General features: G+C 40.4%; 2 protein-coding genes across 2 annotated transcripts; one reads left to right on the top strand and one right to left on the bottom strand.

The window, feature by feature from the left end:
* Positions 1–2,185: 2,185 nt before the first annotated feature.
* si:dkey-112a7.4 lies at positions 2,186–5,851 on the top strand. Its single transcript, XM_039609344.1, has 3 exons — positions 2,186–2,437; positions 2,763–3,104; positions 4,225–5,851. Exons 2-3 carry the CDS (start codon positions 2,924–2,926, stop codon positions 4,302–4,304), a joined length of 261 nt encoding a protein of 86 aa, XP_039465278.1. The 5' UTR covers positions 2,186–2,437; positions 2,763–2,923; the 3' UTR covers positions 4,305–5,851.
* Positions 5,852–6,786: 935 nt separating this feature from the next.
* Positions 6,787–14,162, bottom strand: cldn7a (claudin 7a). Its single transcript, XM_031735043.2, has 4 exons — positions 13,609–14,162; positions 10,853–11,017; positions 8,690–8,774; positions 6,787–7,894 (listed from the first exon to the last, which is right to left on the bottom strand). The coding sequence occupies exons 1-4, from the start codon at positions 13,829–13,831 to the stop codon at positions 7,726–7,728; spliced, it is 642 nt and encodes a 213-aa protein (XP_031590903.1). The 5' UTR covers positions 13,832–14,162; the 3' UTR covers positions 6,787–7,725.
* Between the last annotated feature and the right edge of the window lie 1,759 nt (positions 14,163–15,921).

Consider the following 15,921-nt stretch of genomic DNA (forward strand, 5'->3'; position numbering starts at 1 on the left):
AAATATGGCTGATACATTAATTACAGTATTGTCAGCAGTTAGTAAATGCAACAAGCAAGCAAGCAAACACACCCCTGTTAACTGGTTTGCAATAACAAATAGAGAAAACAAACTAACCCTACTATTCATGGGAATGTAAACTCCAACTCCAAACAAGTTGGGTTATTGCATATAATGTAAATACAAACAGAATGCAATGATTTATAAGCACATATCTTATTAACAACAGAATACAGAAAGCAGAGATTAAGATGCTCCCATCTGCCACAAAACAAAAACTGTCTGTTTAGAAACTATTTGACTTAATGTATCTGAATGCAAAAACATAAATGATTTGAATACAGTATATAACATCAACTACATAATATATAAAGACTCTGAAAATCTGGAGAAACCTCTGTGCGCAGGGAAGAAGGCCAAAGAAGACATGTGTGATACTCTGGCCGAACAGCACAGCATTGAAAATAGGCATGATTCTCTCATGGAAACCACTGCATGGACTCAAGAACACTTCTAGAAATCACTGTCTATGAATACAGTTCACCGTGTCATTCATAAATGCAGGCTATGCCTTTTTAAGCAGGCACATCTAAAAATGCATCATCAATGCTGAAAAGTATGTGCATGTTTTAGAGCAACATATCTTCATAGCCAGCTGCCAAACTGCATGCTGCATCTACTCCAACAGTATGGCTTCATAGTGAAAGATTCCAGGTGCTGAACTGATCTGCCTGCAGTGCAGACTCAAGACTGTTAAGAAGAATGGGGCAATGTTCCTCTGCCTAAAGTCCTGCAGCTGGCCTCCTCAGTTCCTAGATTGTTATGGACTGCCTCAGTAGGAGAAAGGATGCTACACAATGATAAACATGGCCCAGCACCAACTTCTTTGAGATGTGTTTCTGTCATCAAATTTAAAATGAATTCAGTTTTCCATAAAATGGTACATTTTCTCAGTTCAAACATGTGATTAAAATATGGGTTTATGATATTTACAAGTTACACATTATGTTTTTATTGACAATTTACACTGTATCCAAACATCTTTGGGATTGGGGTTGTGCAAGAACCTTTGTATTTGCTGTCCATCAGTAAAATTTGGCCAAATCAGAACCAGTATTTCACTACATTTTACAAAGTAAGGTGACTCACAGTCACGCAAACGTCGCAAGCAAAACAAAACAAAACAAAACAAAACTTTATCCATCGACTCAATCTGAAACTAAACATTTTGTTTTAGTCAGTTTTGCAAGTGCTTAATGTCTTTTTTTGTTGTCTTTATATTATTCTAAAGTTGGGTGTTTATTTTTCAGTTAATTAATATGTGTTTCCAAACCTAGTTTTAGTCTTTGGGACATGATTCTTTCATCTACAATAACCTAACTGCTCAACACTGATTATTAAAACAAAGTATTTGTGCTACATCTACATCACAGTGTGTACTTGGTAATAATTCCCCTGGTTGGAAACCAATGATTTTTAATTGATGACTGATATGAGCTTAGTTAAAGAAAATGGAAATGGTATCATACTCAAGCCTAGTCTGCCTTTTCTTCATTGAACTATGAAGCTTCCACTGAGTCAAAGATGCATTTTCAGAATTCAGCATAACATGTTTGGTGTGTTTGGACTCTCTTGAATTTCCATTGGAACTACTGTAAAAAAAAAAAAAAAAAAAAAAAAAAAAAAGACCACTTGAGTTTTATGTCCAACTGCAGGGCAGTGAATTTGTAATCACTGACAGTGTTGTTTAAGAAGGTAAAGATTTGTTTTTGTCTGTGTCATTTAGTCAATAAGTGGCAGAGGTAAGTGACTGGGGTTAAGTCAGGTTGCTTAGATAAGTGAAGGTGAACTCAGACATAGCCAGGGGCACTGACTCAAGGCCACAGCATACTGCAGTAACCTGAAAAAAATGACAAAGTGACAAAGCAAACAAAAAAACTTGTGTACTTTCGTGGTAAATAACAACTTCCTGTAAATACTTTCATGTTCCCCATATGAAATGAAATGAAAGTCTCTGGTAGAGGGGGTTGACGTGAAGTACCCGACATGAAGCGTTCTATGTGGTGTGTAAGGGGTGGGGGGAGGGGGGGTGTTATTGAACACCGTCCGTCATTGGTTGGCTCTGGAGTCACTCTCTCATTACAGGAGGTGCGTAATTACGCATTGCGCCCTCGGAACTTTGGCACACCTCCACTGTATAATCTGAAGTTCAGGGCTGTCAACCGCACGGTGACGTCCGCTAGACGCTATGAGTCAAGACACAATACGAGGAAATCCCCAAGGCCGAGAAAACGCTGAGAGGCCCCTTTAAATCGACGCTTCCTCAACGCCGTGCCAACAGAGAGAGAGAGAGAAAGAGCGCTGATAAACAACAACACGGTTCTCAGAAGCGGCTTTTACCGAATTCAGCTCTTACTGCGGCCTCAAAGAAACGAAGGTGAGATCATATTTTTATATTTAGTCATATTTTAAGCGTCTTGTAGAGAAACCGTTGAGTTACTGTTGTTTAGAGCCGGGTGGAAAAGCTTTTCTTATTCTGACTATAGCGAGTAGATCGAACGAAGACACGCTTTGTGTCGCCGTGCTGTTGTAGTGGGCAGGAAGGGAGCTGCTACACCTGATAGTAGTAATACAACTGAAAACACGTATGAGTACACGGTTTATTGTAGTGTAAACAGCCGAGAAGTGTTGGGAGACACCTGGCAGAGCTTTTCGCTCTCTAACTCGCGGTTCTTGACAAACGTGTTCACTTTAATTGACAGGTTTGGCGGACTTCCCTTCTGTAATTTCCAGCATTTAGTCGTCTGTTGCCCATACATTCGTCGGTTAATACCATTGCGGAAGTGAGAAGCTTTCCATCACGACACAAAGCTTGGGCTGTGCGGACATCTAGCGGTCAGACACTAAAGGACGCCTCCCAGAGATGTACGGTGCTTCAGGTATCCCCGAGCTCATTCCGCCCAGCGGGCCGCCCAGGCAGCCCGGCCCGGCGGGGCAGTTCAACCCAGGACACCCCCAGGTCAACGGCCACGGTGGCGGGCCCAACCCTCAGAGACTCGGACAGAGGGCACCCAAACTAGGCCAGATCGGTCGGTCCAAGAAAGGTGAGGCTCAATACAGAAATATAAAGTGATGACCCCACCTACACAGTTTACAGTTACACAATGACAGGACAACAGGCAGCAGATGCATTTGTTCTATGTACATATGTAGTAGGAGTAGATATGTTAGAGCTCCTCATTGGCTGTTGAACTGTATTGAATTAGTCATAAATATTAATAAGGTGGATAAAATGTTGCTATTATATATGTATGTGTGTTTCTGTTAGCAGAGATGTAAACAAATAAAGATGTCTCATAGATAATGCAGAACAAGTCAATGGGCAGACATAAGCAAGGTTACAATTCAATAATTAAGTAAAGACAAATCCAACTCCACTGAAACAAAATCAAGCAACTATAGGGAAAAAAAACCCCACAAGTAGGTGTGCAGCGATACACTGATTATGGCATTCACTGTGATATCTGAGAAATGGAAAATTAGGTGTTACAGATAAGTAACTAGTTAGATAAAGAAAGTGACATCACTCTTACGTCTTTAATACAGCGTGACTGTAGCTTAGCTTGGCTAAGATAAAAAGCAGAAAACATAGCTTAGTAGGAATGGCTAGCATGTAACCCTGTGTCAAACAGCTTTTAGGTACGTTTGTTTTTAGAGGCAAGCTAGCTGTTTACCCCAATTTCCAGTGGTATTGCTACGCTAAGCTAACTGGCTAACCACTGTGGCTTCATTTGTAACATACAGATACGAGAGTGATCAATCTTTTTTGTCTAATTATTTAAAAAAAGCAATGTTTGATTTGAACTTACCCTTCTTGCCCCTTTAAATTTCATTTTGCTTAAGTAGCTAATCTGTCTTGCTCCTCTCACCCCAACCGGTGGTGGCAGATGGCCCCGCCCCTCCCTGAGCCTGGTTATGCCAGAAGTTTCTTCCTGTTAAAAGAGAGTTTTTCCTTCCCACTGTCACCAAAGTGATTGCTCATAGGGGGGTGATATGATTGTTGGGTTTTCTCTATGTATTATTATAGGGTCTACCTTACAATATAAAGCACCTTGAGGCGACTGTTGTTGCGATTTGGCGCTGTTTGAATAAAATTGAATTGAATTGAATTGTAGCTAATATGTGATTATTATAATAACTGCTTGTCTGCTTTTTCCTCCTCAGTGGACCTGGATGATGAGGACTTGGATGACATCATGAACAACAACGGGCAGTGCCCTGTATCCCTGTCACCCATCTCCTAAACTTCACCAAGAAGTGCCAAAAAAGAAAACCCCCGGATCGCCAAACCCACCCCCATACCCTCTGACAGCGATCTTGGCCTTGCTCCTGTCAAGTGTCCTACTGAAGCTTCTTCAAGGCTCAAAAACGGCTCATTTATCGCCTGTTGAAGCCCTGACTGTGTATATAGCGTTTATTTAACTTAACTTTGGTCAGACTGTGAATGAATTCGTATTGCATCGCTCTCTACACTATACCTCGGTAGGTAGTGGACTATCAGGATTTAAGAAAGATTTGAAGGAAGTGTCTATATTTTTTCAGAGCTTCTTATCAAGGGCTACATTTTAAAAGTTGCACTGAGCAAACGGTTAGATGACAAGCATCCTCTCGCCTGCCTATTTACTGGTGAGGGTTACTGATTACCCGTGGGCTGCTTGTGTTGGAACACAAGCCTGTTAATGTGTATTGGACAGGTGAATTGTTAAGCTTTGGTTGTGCAATGACTATCATTCTCTACTCTCTCACTGATCCAAGTGGTGTACTATTATCCAGTGGATGAAAGCTCGCTAGTTGCTTTAAAAAGAAAAAAAAAAAAAAAGAAAAGGGAAAAAAAAAACTAATGCTAATAATTTATTATTTAAAAAATGAGACACTTTGTTGTGATGTTACGGCATCTGTTTGGTTTTGGTTTTTTACTTGTTTCTGAGCAGGTAACGCTTCAGTCTGTGAGATTTTTATTATGTTTCCAAATGGTGCACTTTGTGGGAATGCCTGTTATGTGCAGTGACATGTTGCAGAATTCTATGCATGAAGCATCAAAACCTGTGACTGGCATCCTGTTATTTAAGGGCTACGTAGTAGACTTTGATAAACCAAACCACCGTTTTGCTCTTCAGATCTGGTAGAGTCAGCGTTTCCCTGAGCTCATTGGTGGCTTTGAGCTGCTGACTCGACAGTAAACAACAATAGCTTCATAGAGCTTTCTGTGTGTTTCCTAATGCAGGCTTTTCCAGTTTGGCTACATGACTGTGAGGACAAAAAAAACAAAATGTGTACAGTAAATGACTTTGATGAAATTGCCAAATGATTCCTGATGCTACATCAGATTGATGCTTAAAAAAATTGACTCTGATTGGCATGCCGACGTGTAAAAAGTCAAACTTAATTGTATTTATGTTTATTTATAAAAAGCACTAATCTGCTTTGTGAACTACACCCACGTGGTGTGGTAATGTCTTTCAGGTTTAGGTGAACTATTGTGTCAGACTTTATAATTACAGTGTGAGGTCACAGAAACGAGCACCCTCGCTGCAGAGACAATCTTTGGATTTTTTTTTAAGACGGCAGTGGCTCTCTCGGGTTGAGATGGTGTTGTCTATAAAAGGCGGCTCATGTTGATGTCATGTTCCTTTTTTTTGCTGGCTGTGAAATTGTTACTTAATTTGTTGGCGTCACGGGAGCACTGCACCTCACAGCTTACTCTCTGACTCAAAGATAGTTGTTTTGATCTTTGCATGGAAATAACTTTTCATAAAGCATCCTGGGAAATAAAACATGAATCTTTGTGGAATCTCTGTGTTTTTGTGGTTCAGCTGACTCTGAGCTCTTTTTATCGCGCAGATAAACATGCAGACACTTTATTAGGTACACATGCTCAACAGCATCTAGACATGATCAAGATGACCTGCTGAAGTTCAAACCGAGCATCAAAATGGAGAAGAAAGGTGATTTAAGTGACTCTGAATGTGGGTTGGTTTTTGGTGCCAGACAGGCTGGTCTGAATATTTCAGAAACTGCTGATCTGCTGGCATTTTAACACAACCATCTCTAAGGTTTACAGAGAATGGCCAAAGAAGAGTGAGCCACAATACCTTGTAGATGTCAGAGTTCATAGGAGAATAGCCAGACTACTTCAAGTTCATAGGAAGCATACAGTAACGCGCATAACATCACTCTAAATATTTTCATCAATTAGGTGTCTGTAGGGGTAAATTAAGACTCTCTAAACAACATACTTAAAGCATTAAGAACTCTGATAAAGTTACTAACACTTAGTATTGACTAGTCCATTGCTAATAAACTGCTCCCTGAAGGTTATTTAAAGGTTCCACATAAATGTGTTTTATAAAATGTTCCTTTAAGGTTCTTTAAAAGTTGAAAATGACCACATTCAGGGAAGCTTTGGAAAATGTCCCCTCAGGGTTCTCTAAATGTTCAGAGAATGCTCCTAGCAGGTTTTTTAAAAAGCTGGAAACGCACTTCAAAGAACCATTATCCAGTCTTCCGTGAAGGTTCTCTAAAGGTTTTACACAATATAAGCTTTGATGAATGTTATGAATGGCTTCAAAAACATTCATGAAATCCTCAGAGTACTAAAGGTTACTTTTACTAGTTCAAATGAAACAGAAAGTGCAAAATCTATGAAAAGACTTTCAGTAGAAATGTTACTGTGCTACTGCACTGGAGAAAACAACCATTTATTCAGTTTGATGGACCACAACACAGTTAACAATGTTGCAATATCTTTATTATTTAAGTACTGATGGACATGTTAAAAATATTCTTTCATATATTTTCCATGGTGCTGTTATCTGCTAAAAGTATATAAAACTATGGCATTTACAAACATAGAACCAACTGTTCAGAACATTTAAAAAACACTAAATTGTGAAAGCTACAGGAAGCTACAGTGAACTAACAATCATGCAAATCTACAGTAAAGACCTACAGTTGACAAAATAAATAGTTGCAGTTTAGCCTCAGTGGCTGATAGAAAGGCCAATAGAGCGATAATGGCATGATGACTACAACATCAGATATTTTATATCTGAACAGGCTTTGTAACATGCTGGTACGAAAAGCTGTGGGGAGTCCTGCAGCAAAAGGCCTGTGTCATCGCAGTGTGTGAAATCACACCCTGCTCATTGTGACATCTATTTTGGTACCAACAGTTGATATAAAACGCTGTATTGTCACCGTGTTCCTGTGTTGGACAGCCTGTTGACTTGCAGACTACTCACCAAACTGTAATTGATTACTTTCAATTACATGGCAAATGCTAATAAATGCTGGTTCTAACATGAGGGTGCAAGTATTGGCTATAATCCACCATTTAGGCTGCAATTCAAGAGCTAGCCCAAGAGGGTTTGTCTATTAGGTCAGGACATCCAATTATAATGTATTTGTGAAGACTACTTGTAAACAATTGAGGAATGTATGGATTGGGTGAGAGACATCCGTATTTAAACAATTGAGGGTGCTACTTAATAATCAAAGGGTCATCAAAGGCCTGAACACAAAGTAAAGAAAGTCCTTTTTCAATACTTCCTGCCTCCATGTGATTCACAATCATCCACACATCTTCGGTTTTGCGCCTCGCTGATGGTGAAGAAGATCATTCTCCTCAGCTTCTTTTAAAGTTCCTGGCTACATGGTTGGGGAATCTCAGACATATTCCTTAGTGCTGCTTGGAGGGCCTGAGCGGGAACTGCCGATGGCTGGGTACTTGGACACTTGCTTCTTCCTTGGACAGGAAGCAGCCAACATGGCCCCACCTAAGACATCTAGGAGAGAACCGCCCCACGCGATGAAGATGGCCGCACCAAACTCAAACCTGGAAAGACAAGGCAACCAAAATCCTCAGCTTATGCACAAAGGCAAAACTGATGTGTTAATAAGGTAACCTGCACTGGTGTCATTTATGCAGTTGTTATGTTTCAAAAGCAAGTAGTGCATCAACACAAAGAGAGTAAGAGAGAGAACATATAGCATGAAAATAGCATTAAATCACAAGACTGGCCTTTTTAATGTTTTTTTAAGGGATAGTAGACATGGACTGTCCCCAGAGCTCTATAGGCTGGTGTGAGAGATAAAAAAAAACCTTTTCTACTATGAGCTGTGGCTGTAGCTCAGGCGGTAGAGCAGGTCATCTACTGATCGGAGGGTTGGTGGTTCGATTCCTGGCTTCCTCTAGTCTGCATGCCAAATATTCTTGGGCAAGATACTAACCCCAAATTGCTCTCCATTGCATCCATCGGAGTAGGTGTGAATGTTAGTTAGAAAACACTAAGAAAATGTGCTTGTTTGAATGCACAAGTTGTGTTGAGTGCTCAGAAGGGTAGAAAAGCGCTAGATAAGAACCAGTCCATTTACCATGAGCCTAATTCACCCAGTAGCATAAACACAGATTTAGTTTGAGCTGATCAGATGACATCCAGATTTTTATGTCACATAACTAGCTTATCACTGCTGTAAAAGAACAAAATGCACTGTTCTCCCACAACAGTTTTAGCTACAGTACTAAAGAAAAAACACAATTTTTATGGATAATAATACATAAATGCATTTAAATCACAATAACAGTAAAACAGAAAAAAAGGAAAGAAATGGGTGCTTTTAGATTGCTTACTTGGTGTTGACTGGAGTGTAGGGATTATAGAAAGCCCTGATGACATTGTGAGCAAACCAGGAGCACGCTACGATGGCACACAGCCCTGCAAGATCAAAAGTCGATCAACACATCGTCAAAGCCAGAGAAAGACCAGCCAGGCTTTTATTCCCTTTATATAGTCACCAGGCGGCTAGCTATTGACTCCAGAACAATTAGCTTTTAGTGTTTCTGTTCTCTTCAGAGCCAGTTAGAGCTCTGATCTTAGATTCAGTGCCAGGATTCATTCATTCTAATGACCTCTGGAGGGCCAGAGAAGATGAGTGGGTAGAAAGCTTTTTGGAGTGGGGATCAAACCTCCTCCCACCTACTGTATGATGTGCAGGACATCTAGGGAATTGTGCTTTGATGGAATTACATAACTGGATTGCATTATTTATTGGATCACAGGAAGCTACTACACTGAATGTGTATGTTTTATACAATATAGTGATGAAATACTGACAAACACAAACCAGTGAAAATCATCCTTTTGAAATATATTTGGAGAGGAAAACAACAATATTAGCATATTCCTCCAGCAAGCTCGTGTTGAGTGTAGCTTGGAGTTATTGTAACATATCTACTGTTTGTAATGCTTCCCGTCAACCAGGACATGGATGGAAAGGTAAATGTTAAAATGTCATTTTTCCCTGGAACATTAACTATAATAGTTTGATTCATTTCCTGGTGTAAAAACAAACATTTGGGTTCAAAATGGCTATTTTACAATATGCTAGCTAGCAAAGCTGCAGTAAGCAGTGTTGCCAACTTAGCAACTTTATATATTTAGCGAGTTTTCAGACCCCCTTAGCGACTTTTTTTCTAAAAAGCGACTAGCAACAAATCTGGCGACTTTTTCTGGTTTTATTGGAGACTTATTTATGACGACTTTTTGACGTGAAAGCACGTATCGCTCTTCTCAACAAGCAGCAGGTGCTGCTGTGGTCACCTCGCCCGTGCCAAAGCGCTCACACGGGTTGAGGATAGTCCTCCCCCAGCTGCTATCAGGGCAGGAGAAGTTCGAAGTTCGAACCTGTGTGTCCAAACTGCAAATGAATCACGCATGAGCGAAGCCGCTGCTCCCGCACCGACTGTAACGCAGTCAGTTCTTCTTTTACTGTTATGTTGTTTTGTGGATCACAAGGTTTAAAACTACTTATAAACACACACACACACACACACACACAAAGTAACTCCACCAGAGTGCCTATTTCGGGTCACTTTTGCCGGTCCAAGCCTGGACAAAGGAGCAGGGTTGGAATTGTGACATTAAAAAAAACAATAATTGCTAAAATTAATTTAATTTGTAGTTCTAAATAAATTCTAAATGGATTTAGGATGTTTTTTACTCACTTTATGTCTCTTCCAAGATGTTATTTTTCTCTCCTACAACGTAGGTTACAATTACATTAGCATGACCGATTGTGCATTTGGCGACTTCTAGCGACTTTTAGGACAGCCAATAGTGATTTTCCTTACTGAGGACTTGGCAACACTGGCAGTAAGTTATCTGGAAAGCTAATTCAAAGCTAATTCTTCACCAAACATCTAACAACTGTCTTCACAAATATTAGCATGCTCTTCACAAATATTAGCATGCTAACTGGCTAAACCAAGATAGTTAATATGGTAAAGACTCTACCCAACATCAGCATGGTAGCATTGCGGTTATTAGCATTTTTGCTTAAAGTAACAAAGTACTGCCATATTTAAAAGTTGTAAAAAGTACACTTTTTCCTGGGGGGTAAAATATGATCAGACGTGTTTCACAAGGTTCTGTAAATGGTTTTAATAACTGACACATGTACTAAAGCTCAGAAAGCACAACAGCAAGCTTTTAAGATAAAGGTTTCTGAGTAAAATTAGCAAGTCTTCTGCATTACTGGTAATGCCAAAGTACTCTGAGGATTTATTTTTCTCAGTAGGTAATGCTGTAGCATGACAGATTACTTTTTATTGGAGGTAATCTTATAATGTAACAAGATATTTTTCAAAGCTAAATTAGCCCGCACAACATCATTGTATTACCATACACGACCCTATGTGAAAACCTTTGGATGATATAACATTTTGACAGTGCAAATTTTACACCAATCAGTCACTGGTCTTTGCCAAATTAGGTTCTTTGGTATGCTCCCTCACCTCCCACTAACAGGATGATGCCTCCTGTCATGGCAATGCGGGCCTTGCGTAGTCTGTCACTTCCTCCACAGGTGGTGCACTTCATTCCCATGCAGGCTACACCCAGACCTGCAATGGAAACAATGATGCCAACTATCATCAGGGCACGAGTGGCCTGGAGCGAACCTGGAGCAGAGGAAGAGAAAGAAAGGCAACAGAAAACGATGAAGCAGAGGAAATGTAAGGGAACAGTGTGTTGCTGGGAGCCTGAGAATAAATGACCTTTTGTGTTGTGGAATGTGGGAGTGCATCTTGAGAAAATAATTTATTTTGTTTTATACAGTAATGTCTAAAAAGAAAAACTAAACTAAAATGAGACCATTTATAATAATCCTGTTGTTAAAGTGCAAATGTGGAGTCACAAAACAGAAAATAATAAAGACTAACAAACAGGCTCCAACATATCAAGGAGGCTTTATGTGGCTGTCCAGGTTGTGAATTACATTCGCATTACCCTGTGAAGACATTTTAATGTGAGCTTTTCCTGGAAGGGAAACCATGGGATACACATGAGCACACACAAACAGTACGAAGGAACACATCTTACGCCCTCGAATGTCTTCACTTTGAGGAGGCCCGTGGAAACATTGCTGTCATGATTCTCATCTGTCAGTGCCTCCCCTCCTCACACTATAAATCTATCACAGGGTGAGACCCCTTTTGTCTCTCCCCCCACTGTCCACCTATGGTAGAACCAGTCTGTGCCAGTCTAGGCCATCCCTGCTCTGCCCAAACAAACAAAACCTTTTGCAGTGAGGGAGGGATGGGTGGAGAGAGGCAGGGGAGAGGAGGATGCAGAAACAGAATATAAAACAGTGGGAAATGCCAAGCAACAGGGTGATTATACAGTAAAATGAGAGCAGAGAAGGATACACTGTATCCTGGCTTGGAGTGTTTTTGCTGTTTTACATATGCTAATAATGTTTGGTCGTGTGATTACGCTCTACAATGGGACGCTTGTAGGACACTGTAGCTTCTCTAGTATACAGCTTCTTTAGTTGTATACTTTATATACACCATGTGCAATGACACACGGTGTATAAGGCCATTATGCATTTGGTTAGCTCTGTTTTTATCTTATAGGTTGCGGTGGGTGGTTGTAGCTCAGGAGGTAGAGCAGGTGCTCTGCTGATTGGAAGGTTCATGGTTTGATCCCTGACTCCCCCAGCCTGCATGCCAGTGAAGGCCACTAACCCCAAGTTGTTCTCTGTCAGAGTGCTCTCATAAGATGCACATATGTTTTCTATGCACATAAGAGTATAGAAAACAGTGAATCTTGTATTAAGCACTTTGAGTGCTCCAGGAGAGTAGAAAAGTGCTATATAAGAATCAGAGAATGTATCCTCTGGTATGTCATTGTGTAGGGTGTTCATCCTGAAAGGTGTCTTAGAAATAACATTTTAATTACTTAGTAAACCAATTCAGGCCACTTTTCTCAGTGTTGGTATAATTAGTCAAATCATTTTTCTTTCTTTTTTGTTGTTGTTGTTTTGGGGGGTTGCAACCTCAAAAACAGATTCGGAGACAGATACAGAGGACAGCCTGAGGCCATCATCATTTCAGCTAATACAGCATGACAGCATTACTACAAACCACTGCAATGGGCCAACACACACCCACCACGTACAGCTTTAGTATCCACAGTGAGTTATCCTTCATTTAAGAATGTGTCCTGTACCAACTATAACAGCAGTTGTGAAAAAGTTTACATTTTTCATCATCATCACTAAAGAAGTAGCACTGTCTGTCAATTTGTTTGTTTGTTTGTTTGTTTGTTTTGCAGCCAGCTTACAAACACAGGTCACTTCCTGTGAGTTTGAAGATATCGAGTATTTTTTCTGTACTTGTTCTTGTGAAGTTACAGTTAATGTATGAAAGAGATTATTTTGGCAGCAGCCACTCCTGCACTGTTTGCACCATACCTGATATTCTACAGCTGGGGTGTTGAACAAAGAGACACACTGGGAATTAAAAATTTAATTCATAACTGTAATAAATGAATAAAAAATTAAAAAAAATACCTTCATTATATCAACATGATATGACAACTATATTCAAAAATAAAATAGAAATTGGATCATGTATTTTACATGTATCATAGCACATGCCTTTTGGTGTGAAAAACCTTTTATTTTATTGTTTTATGACTTAAACCAGCTGGAAGATTTGCTTAAAATTAGCAGCGGGCTGGATTTGGCCCCCAGGCCTTGAGTTTGACCACATGTGTTCTAAAGGATCTCTGTGGTGACGCACGGCTCAGGTTCATTCCTGGATCAAATGGCATGTGGTTAAAAAGGTTTTCCTAGAATGTGCCAGTGTGTTGGAGAGGTTTGTTTCCTTTTAAAAGTTAAAGTCATTTTCTTCTTTTTTAAACTTTCCATATAAAATGATGACAAGAAACAACAGGACTACTTAATAATGATTTGTGATGAGCAGGTTGTACCTGCAGGAGCTAAACCTGTTCAGTGGTGACAGTGTGTTCAACTGAGCATCGGAAGGAGCAGGTGTGTCTCCAGGTGGGGTTTATGAATAGCAGACTGTTTAAAGCCCGACGGCACGTTATCCAAATCATCGCGGTAAGATCGCTTGAAATGAGATAACAAAGAGAGTTTTCTCAGTCACAACCTGCAGGGTTTACTTTTTTGCTTTTAAATCGTGTACTTGAGTTAACAGAACTGACGTTTTTTAAACCAAGGGGGTAAAAATGCGCCACTTACTGTCGAGCTGCAGGATGGAGTCGTAGATTTTACACTGGAGCTGCCCGGTACTTTGGAAAGCGCAGGACATCCAGAGTCCCTGGTACATGGCTACAGCTGTGATGATGTTGTCTCCGATGTACGCGGACATCTTCCATTGCGGCAGGATAGTCCCGATGATCAGACCGACAATACCTATTAATGACAGGAAAAATCCCAGCAGCTGGATCCCGGAGTTGGCCATCCTCTCAATGAACCTCTAACAGGATCCGGGTTTCGTTTCACCTTGCTCGAATTACAGAACTTCTAAAGTGTCTGTTCTTATTAGTCAGGTAAAGATGCAAAAGTCGCAGGTGGTGTCCGTGTCCGTGCAGAAGTGTGTGCCGGGGGGTCTTTAGTTGGGGATGGGCATCTAAGTTGCTGGTGATGATGGAAGTGGGTGTGTAATTATCGTGCCCGCTGATGCATGGAGTCGCAGTTTTCTGTGCTCTGCTGGGAAATGCCCCCACCGCTTCCAGCAAAGCCACAGGTCGTCTTTCCCCCCGACAATTCGTCTCTGTGAATTCCTGCGCTGTTCAGCTGCCATCACTCAGGATGAGCAGTCTGAAGTCAACGTTAGTTTTTTTTTGGGGGGGGGGGTTTAAACCTAACTTCTCAAAAGTTTTTCTGTGGTAACGTATGCGACTGAAAGGACATATTGAAGTGTCAAATAACATAAAAAAAAACACTGTTGAACATTTTCTAAAGATCCGTGAAAGTTATTAAAGATCAAAACAGGAATACATATGTGACAGGCTGCTGAATGTGCTCTCAGTGTGTGCAGGTGTATGTTAGAGACACAATTTGATGATATGACTCAAACCTACAGTAAGTTTAACTGTTAGAGTTAAATGTACCGTTGTGTAGCTGTTGTACTTGCAGGTGTCTTGGCCTTGCTTTATTTAACACAATGTTTTTAGTGAATTCTTTACAGAAGTATGCAGAGCATGCAAGAAGTACAGAAACATACCCAAAGAGGAACCTTGCTCTCACTCAACAAAGCAATTAAAGCTTTATAGCAGCATCTGCTATGTCTGAAAAAAGGAAGCCTTGAGAAATGTGTGACCTTAGTCTGATGACAAGAGAAAATTACGTTTCTTTATTGATGAGCATTTCCCATCTCGCTGTATTTATCAGGTCTTTCCTTCCTGCTGCTGTCAGACCCCACAACAAGGACTTCACAGCAGCCCAAACATACAGATCCACACTTGTGCAATAACACTAAGTGCAATTCTCTTCTCCATGAACAGCTTTAATTTCTAAATGAACTTCTTTCCTACTTACAGTGAGATAGAAGCTTACCATAGCAGGTAGCTGTACATGATTGCCCCAGATGTCCTCACTGACACGACCCCAAAGGGATTTGTGTTTCCTGCTGGAATCAAACCAATGACCTTTCACTTGTTAAACTAATGTGTGCAACACCACACTAATGAGATCAGGATTGAAAAGAAGCTAAAAAGGAGGAATAACCAGTAGGTTAAGAATCCAAAAAGAAGAAAGTCCACAAGAGACAGTTTCATACAAAAAAAGGGAAATCCCTGTTTATCGAAACAGAGGAAAATCTAATGAGAAAAGTTAGCAGAAGAGCATGCACTTCTTCATGTTTAGAGAACTTCTCAGAACTTTTTTAGCCTTAGATGTTCGGTGTAGTAAAGAGTAGAAGTAAAGCGTTGGACTCAAATAATGTCAGAAATGTACATTTACTAAATTCCACCATTTTTTTCATGGGGGTTCTTAATAATATATCATAATATATTTATATCTAATATATTTCTTCTCTTAGGTCCATACCAGTTTTAGCCACTTCCTTTTGTGAATGGACAGAAACCAAGAGACAATAGCATGCATTGTCCAGGTCAGATGTCAGGGTCAGCACTGCAGTGTGTATGACTTCAAGCTGGGGATAAACAATAGCCCTACAGTAAAGGGAGAGGAAGTAATAACCCATAAGCCTGGAGGAAGTTATTCCCACTGCCAGGTTAATGGGAATGTGCTCACCTACTGGTTGGATTACCTATTTAAGATGTAATGAGGCTTTTCAGATTGCTCTCACAGCTCTGTTACCCCCCTTACTCGGCCTTCCTCTGAACTTTACATTTTGTCACGTTCTCGCCCTTTCTGCCCACTTTAAACCACCTCTTCTCTCACCATAACTCTTTTCTTCTCTACTGTATCCCGGCCTCAGGGCTCTGCTGTTAAGACCACCAAATGCTTCACTGTTGCTTGGGAGCAATGAACCCATAAGGAATCTCTCTTTTTCTCTCTCCTATACAGTAGAAGCTGATGATGAGG

Source organism: Oreochromis aureus, linkage group 3 (genome assembly GCF_013358895.1).
Source record: "Oreochromis aureus strain Israel breed Guangdong linkage group 3, ZZ_aureus, whole genome shotgun sequence".
NCBI lineage: Eukaryota > Metazoa > Chordata > Actinopteri > Cichliformes > Cichlidae > Oreochromis > Oreochromis aureus.

Coding starts and splice junctions, on each gene's coding strand:
- cldn7a (XM_031735043.2), bottom strand. CDS start 13,831: ATGGCCAACTCCGGGATCCAGCTGCTGGGATTTTTCCTGTCATTAATA. Junction 11,018..13,608: donor CTCCATCCTGCAGCTCGACA/GTAAGTGGCGCA, acceptor CCTCTGCTCCAG/GTTCGCTCCAGGCCACTCGT. Junction 8,775..10,852: donor CATCATCCTGTTAGTGGGAG/GTGAGGGAGCAT, acceptor TTGATCTTGCAG/GGCTGTGTGCCATCGTAGCG.
- si:dkey-112a7.4 (XM_039609344.1), top strand. CDS start 2,924: ATGTACGGTGCTTCAGGTATCCCCGAGCTCATTCCGCCCAGCGGGCCG. Junction 3,105..4,224: donor GATCGGTCGGTCCAAGAAAG/GTGAGGCTCAAT, acceptor TTTCCTCCTCAG/TGGACCTGGATGATGAGGAC.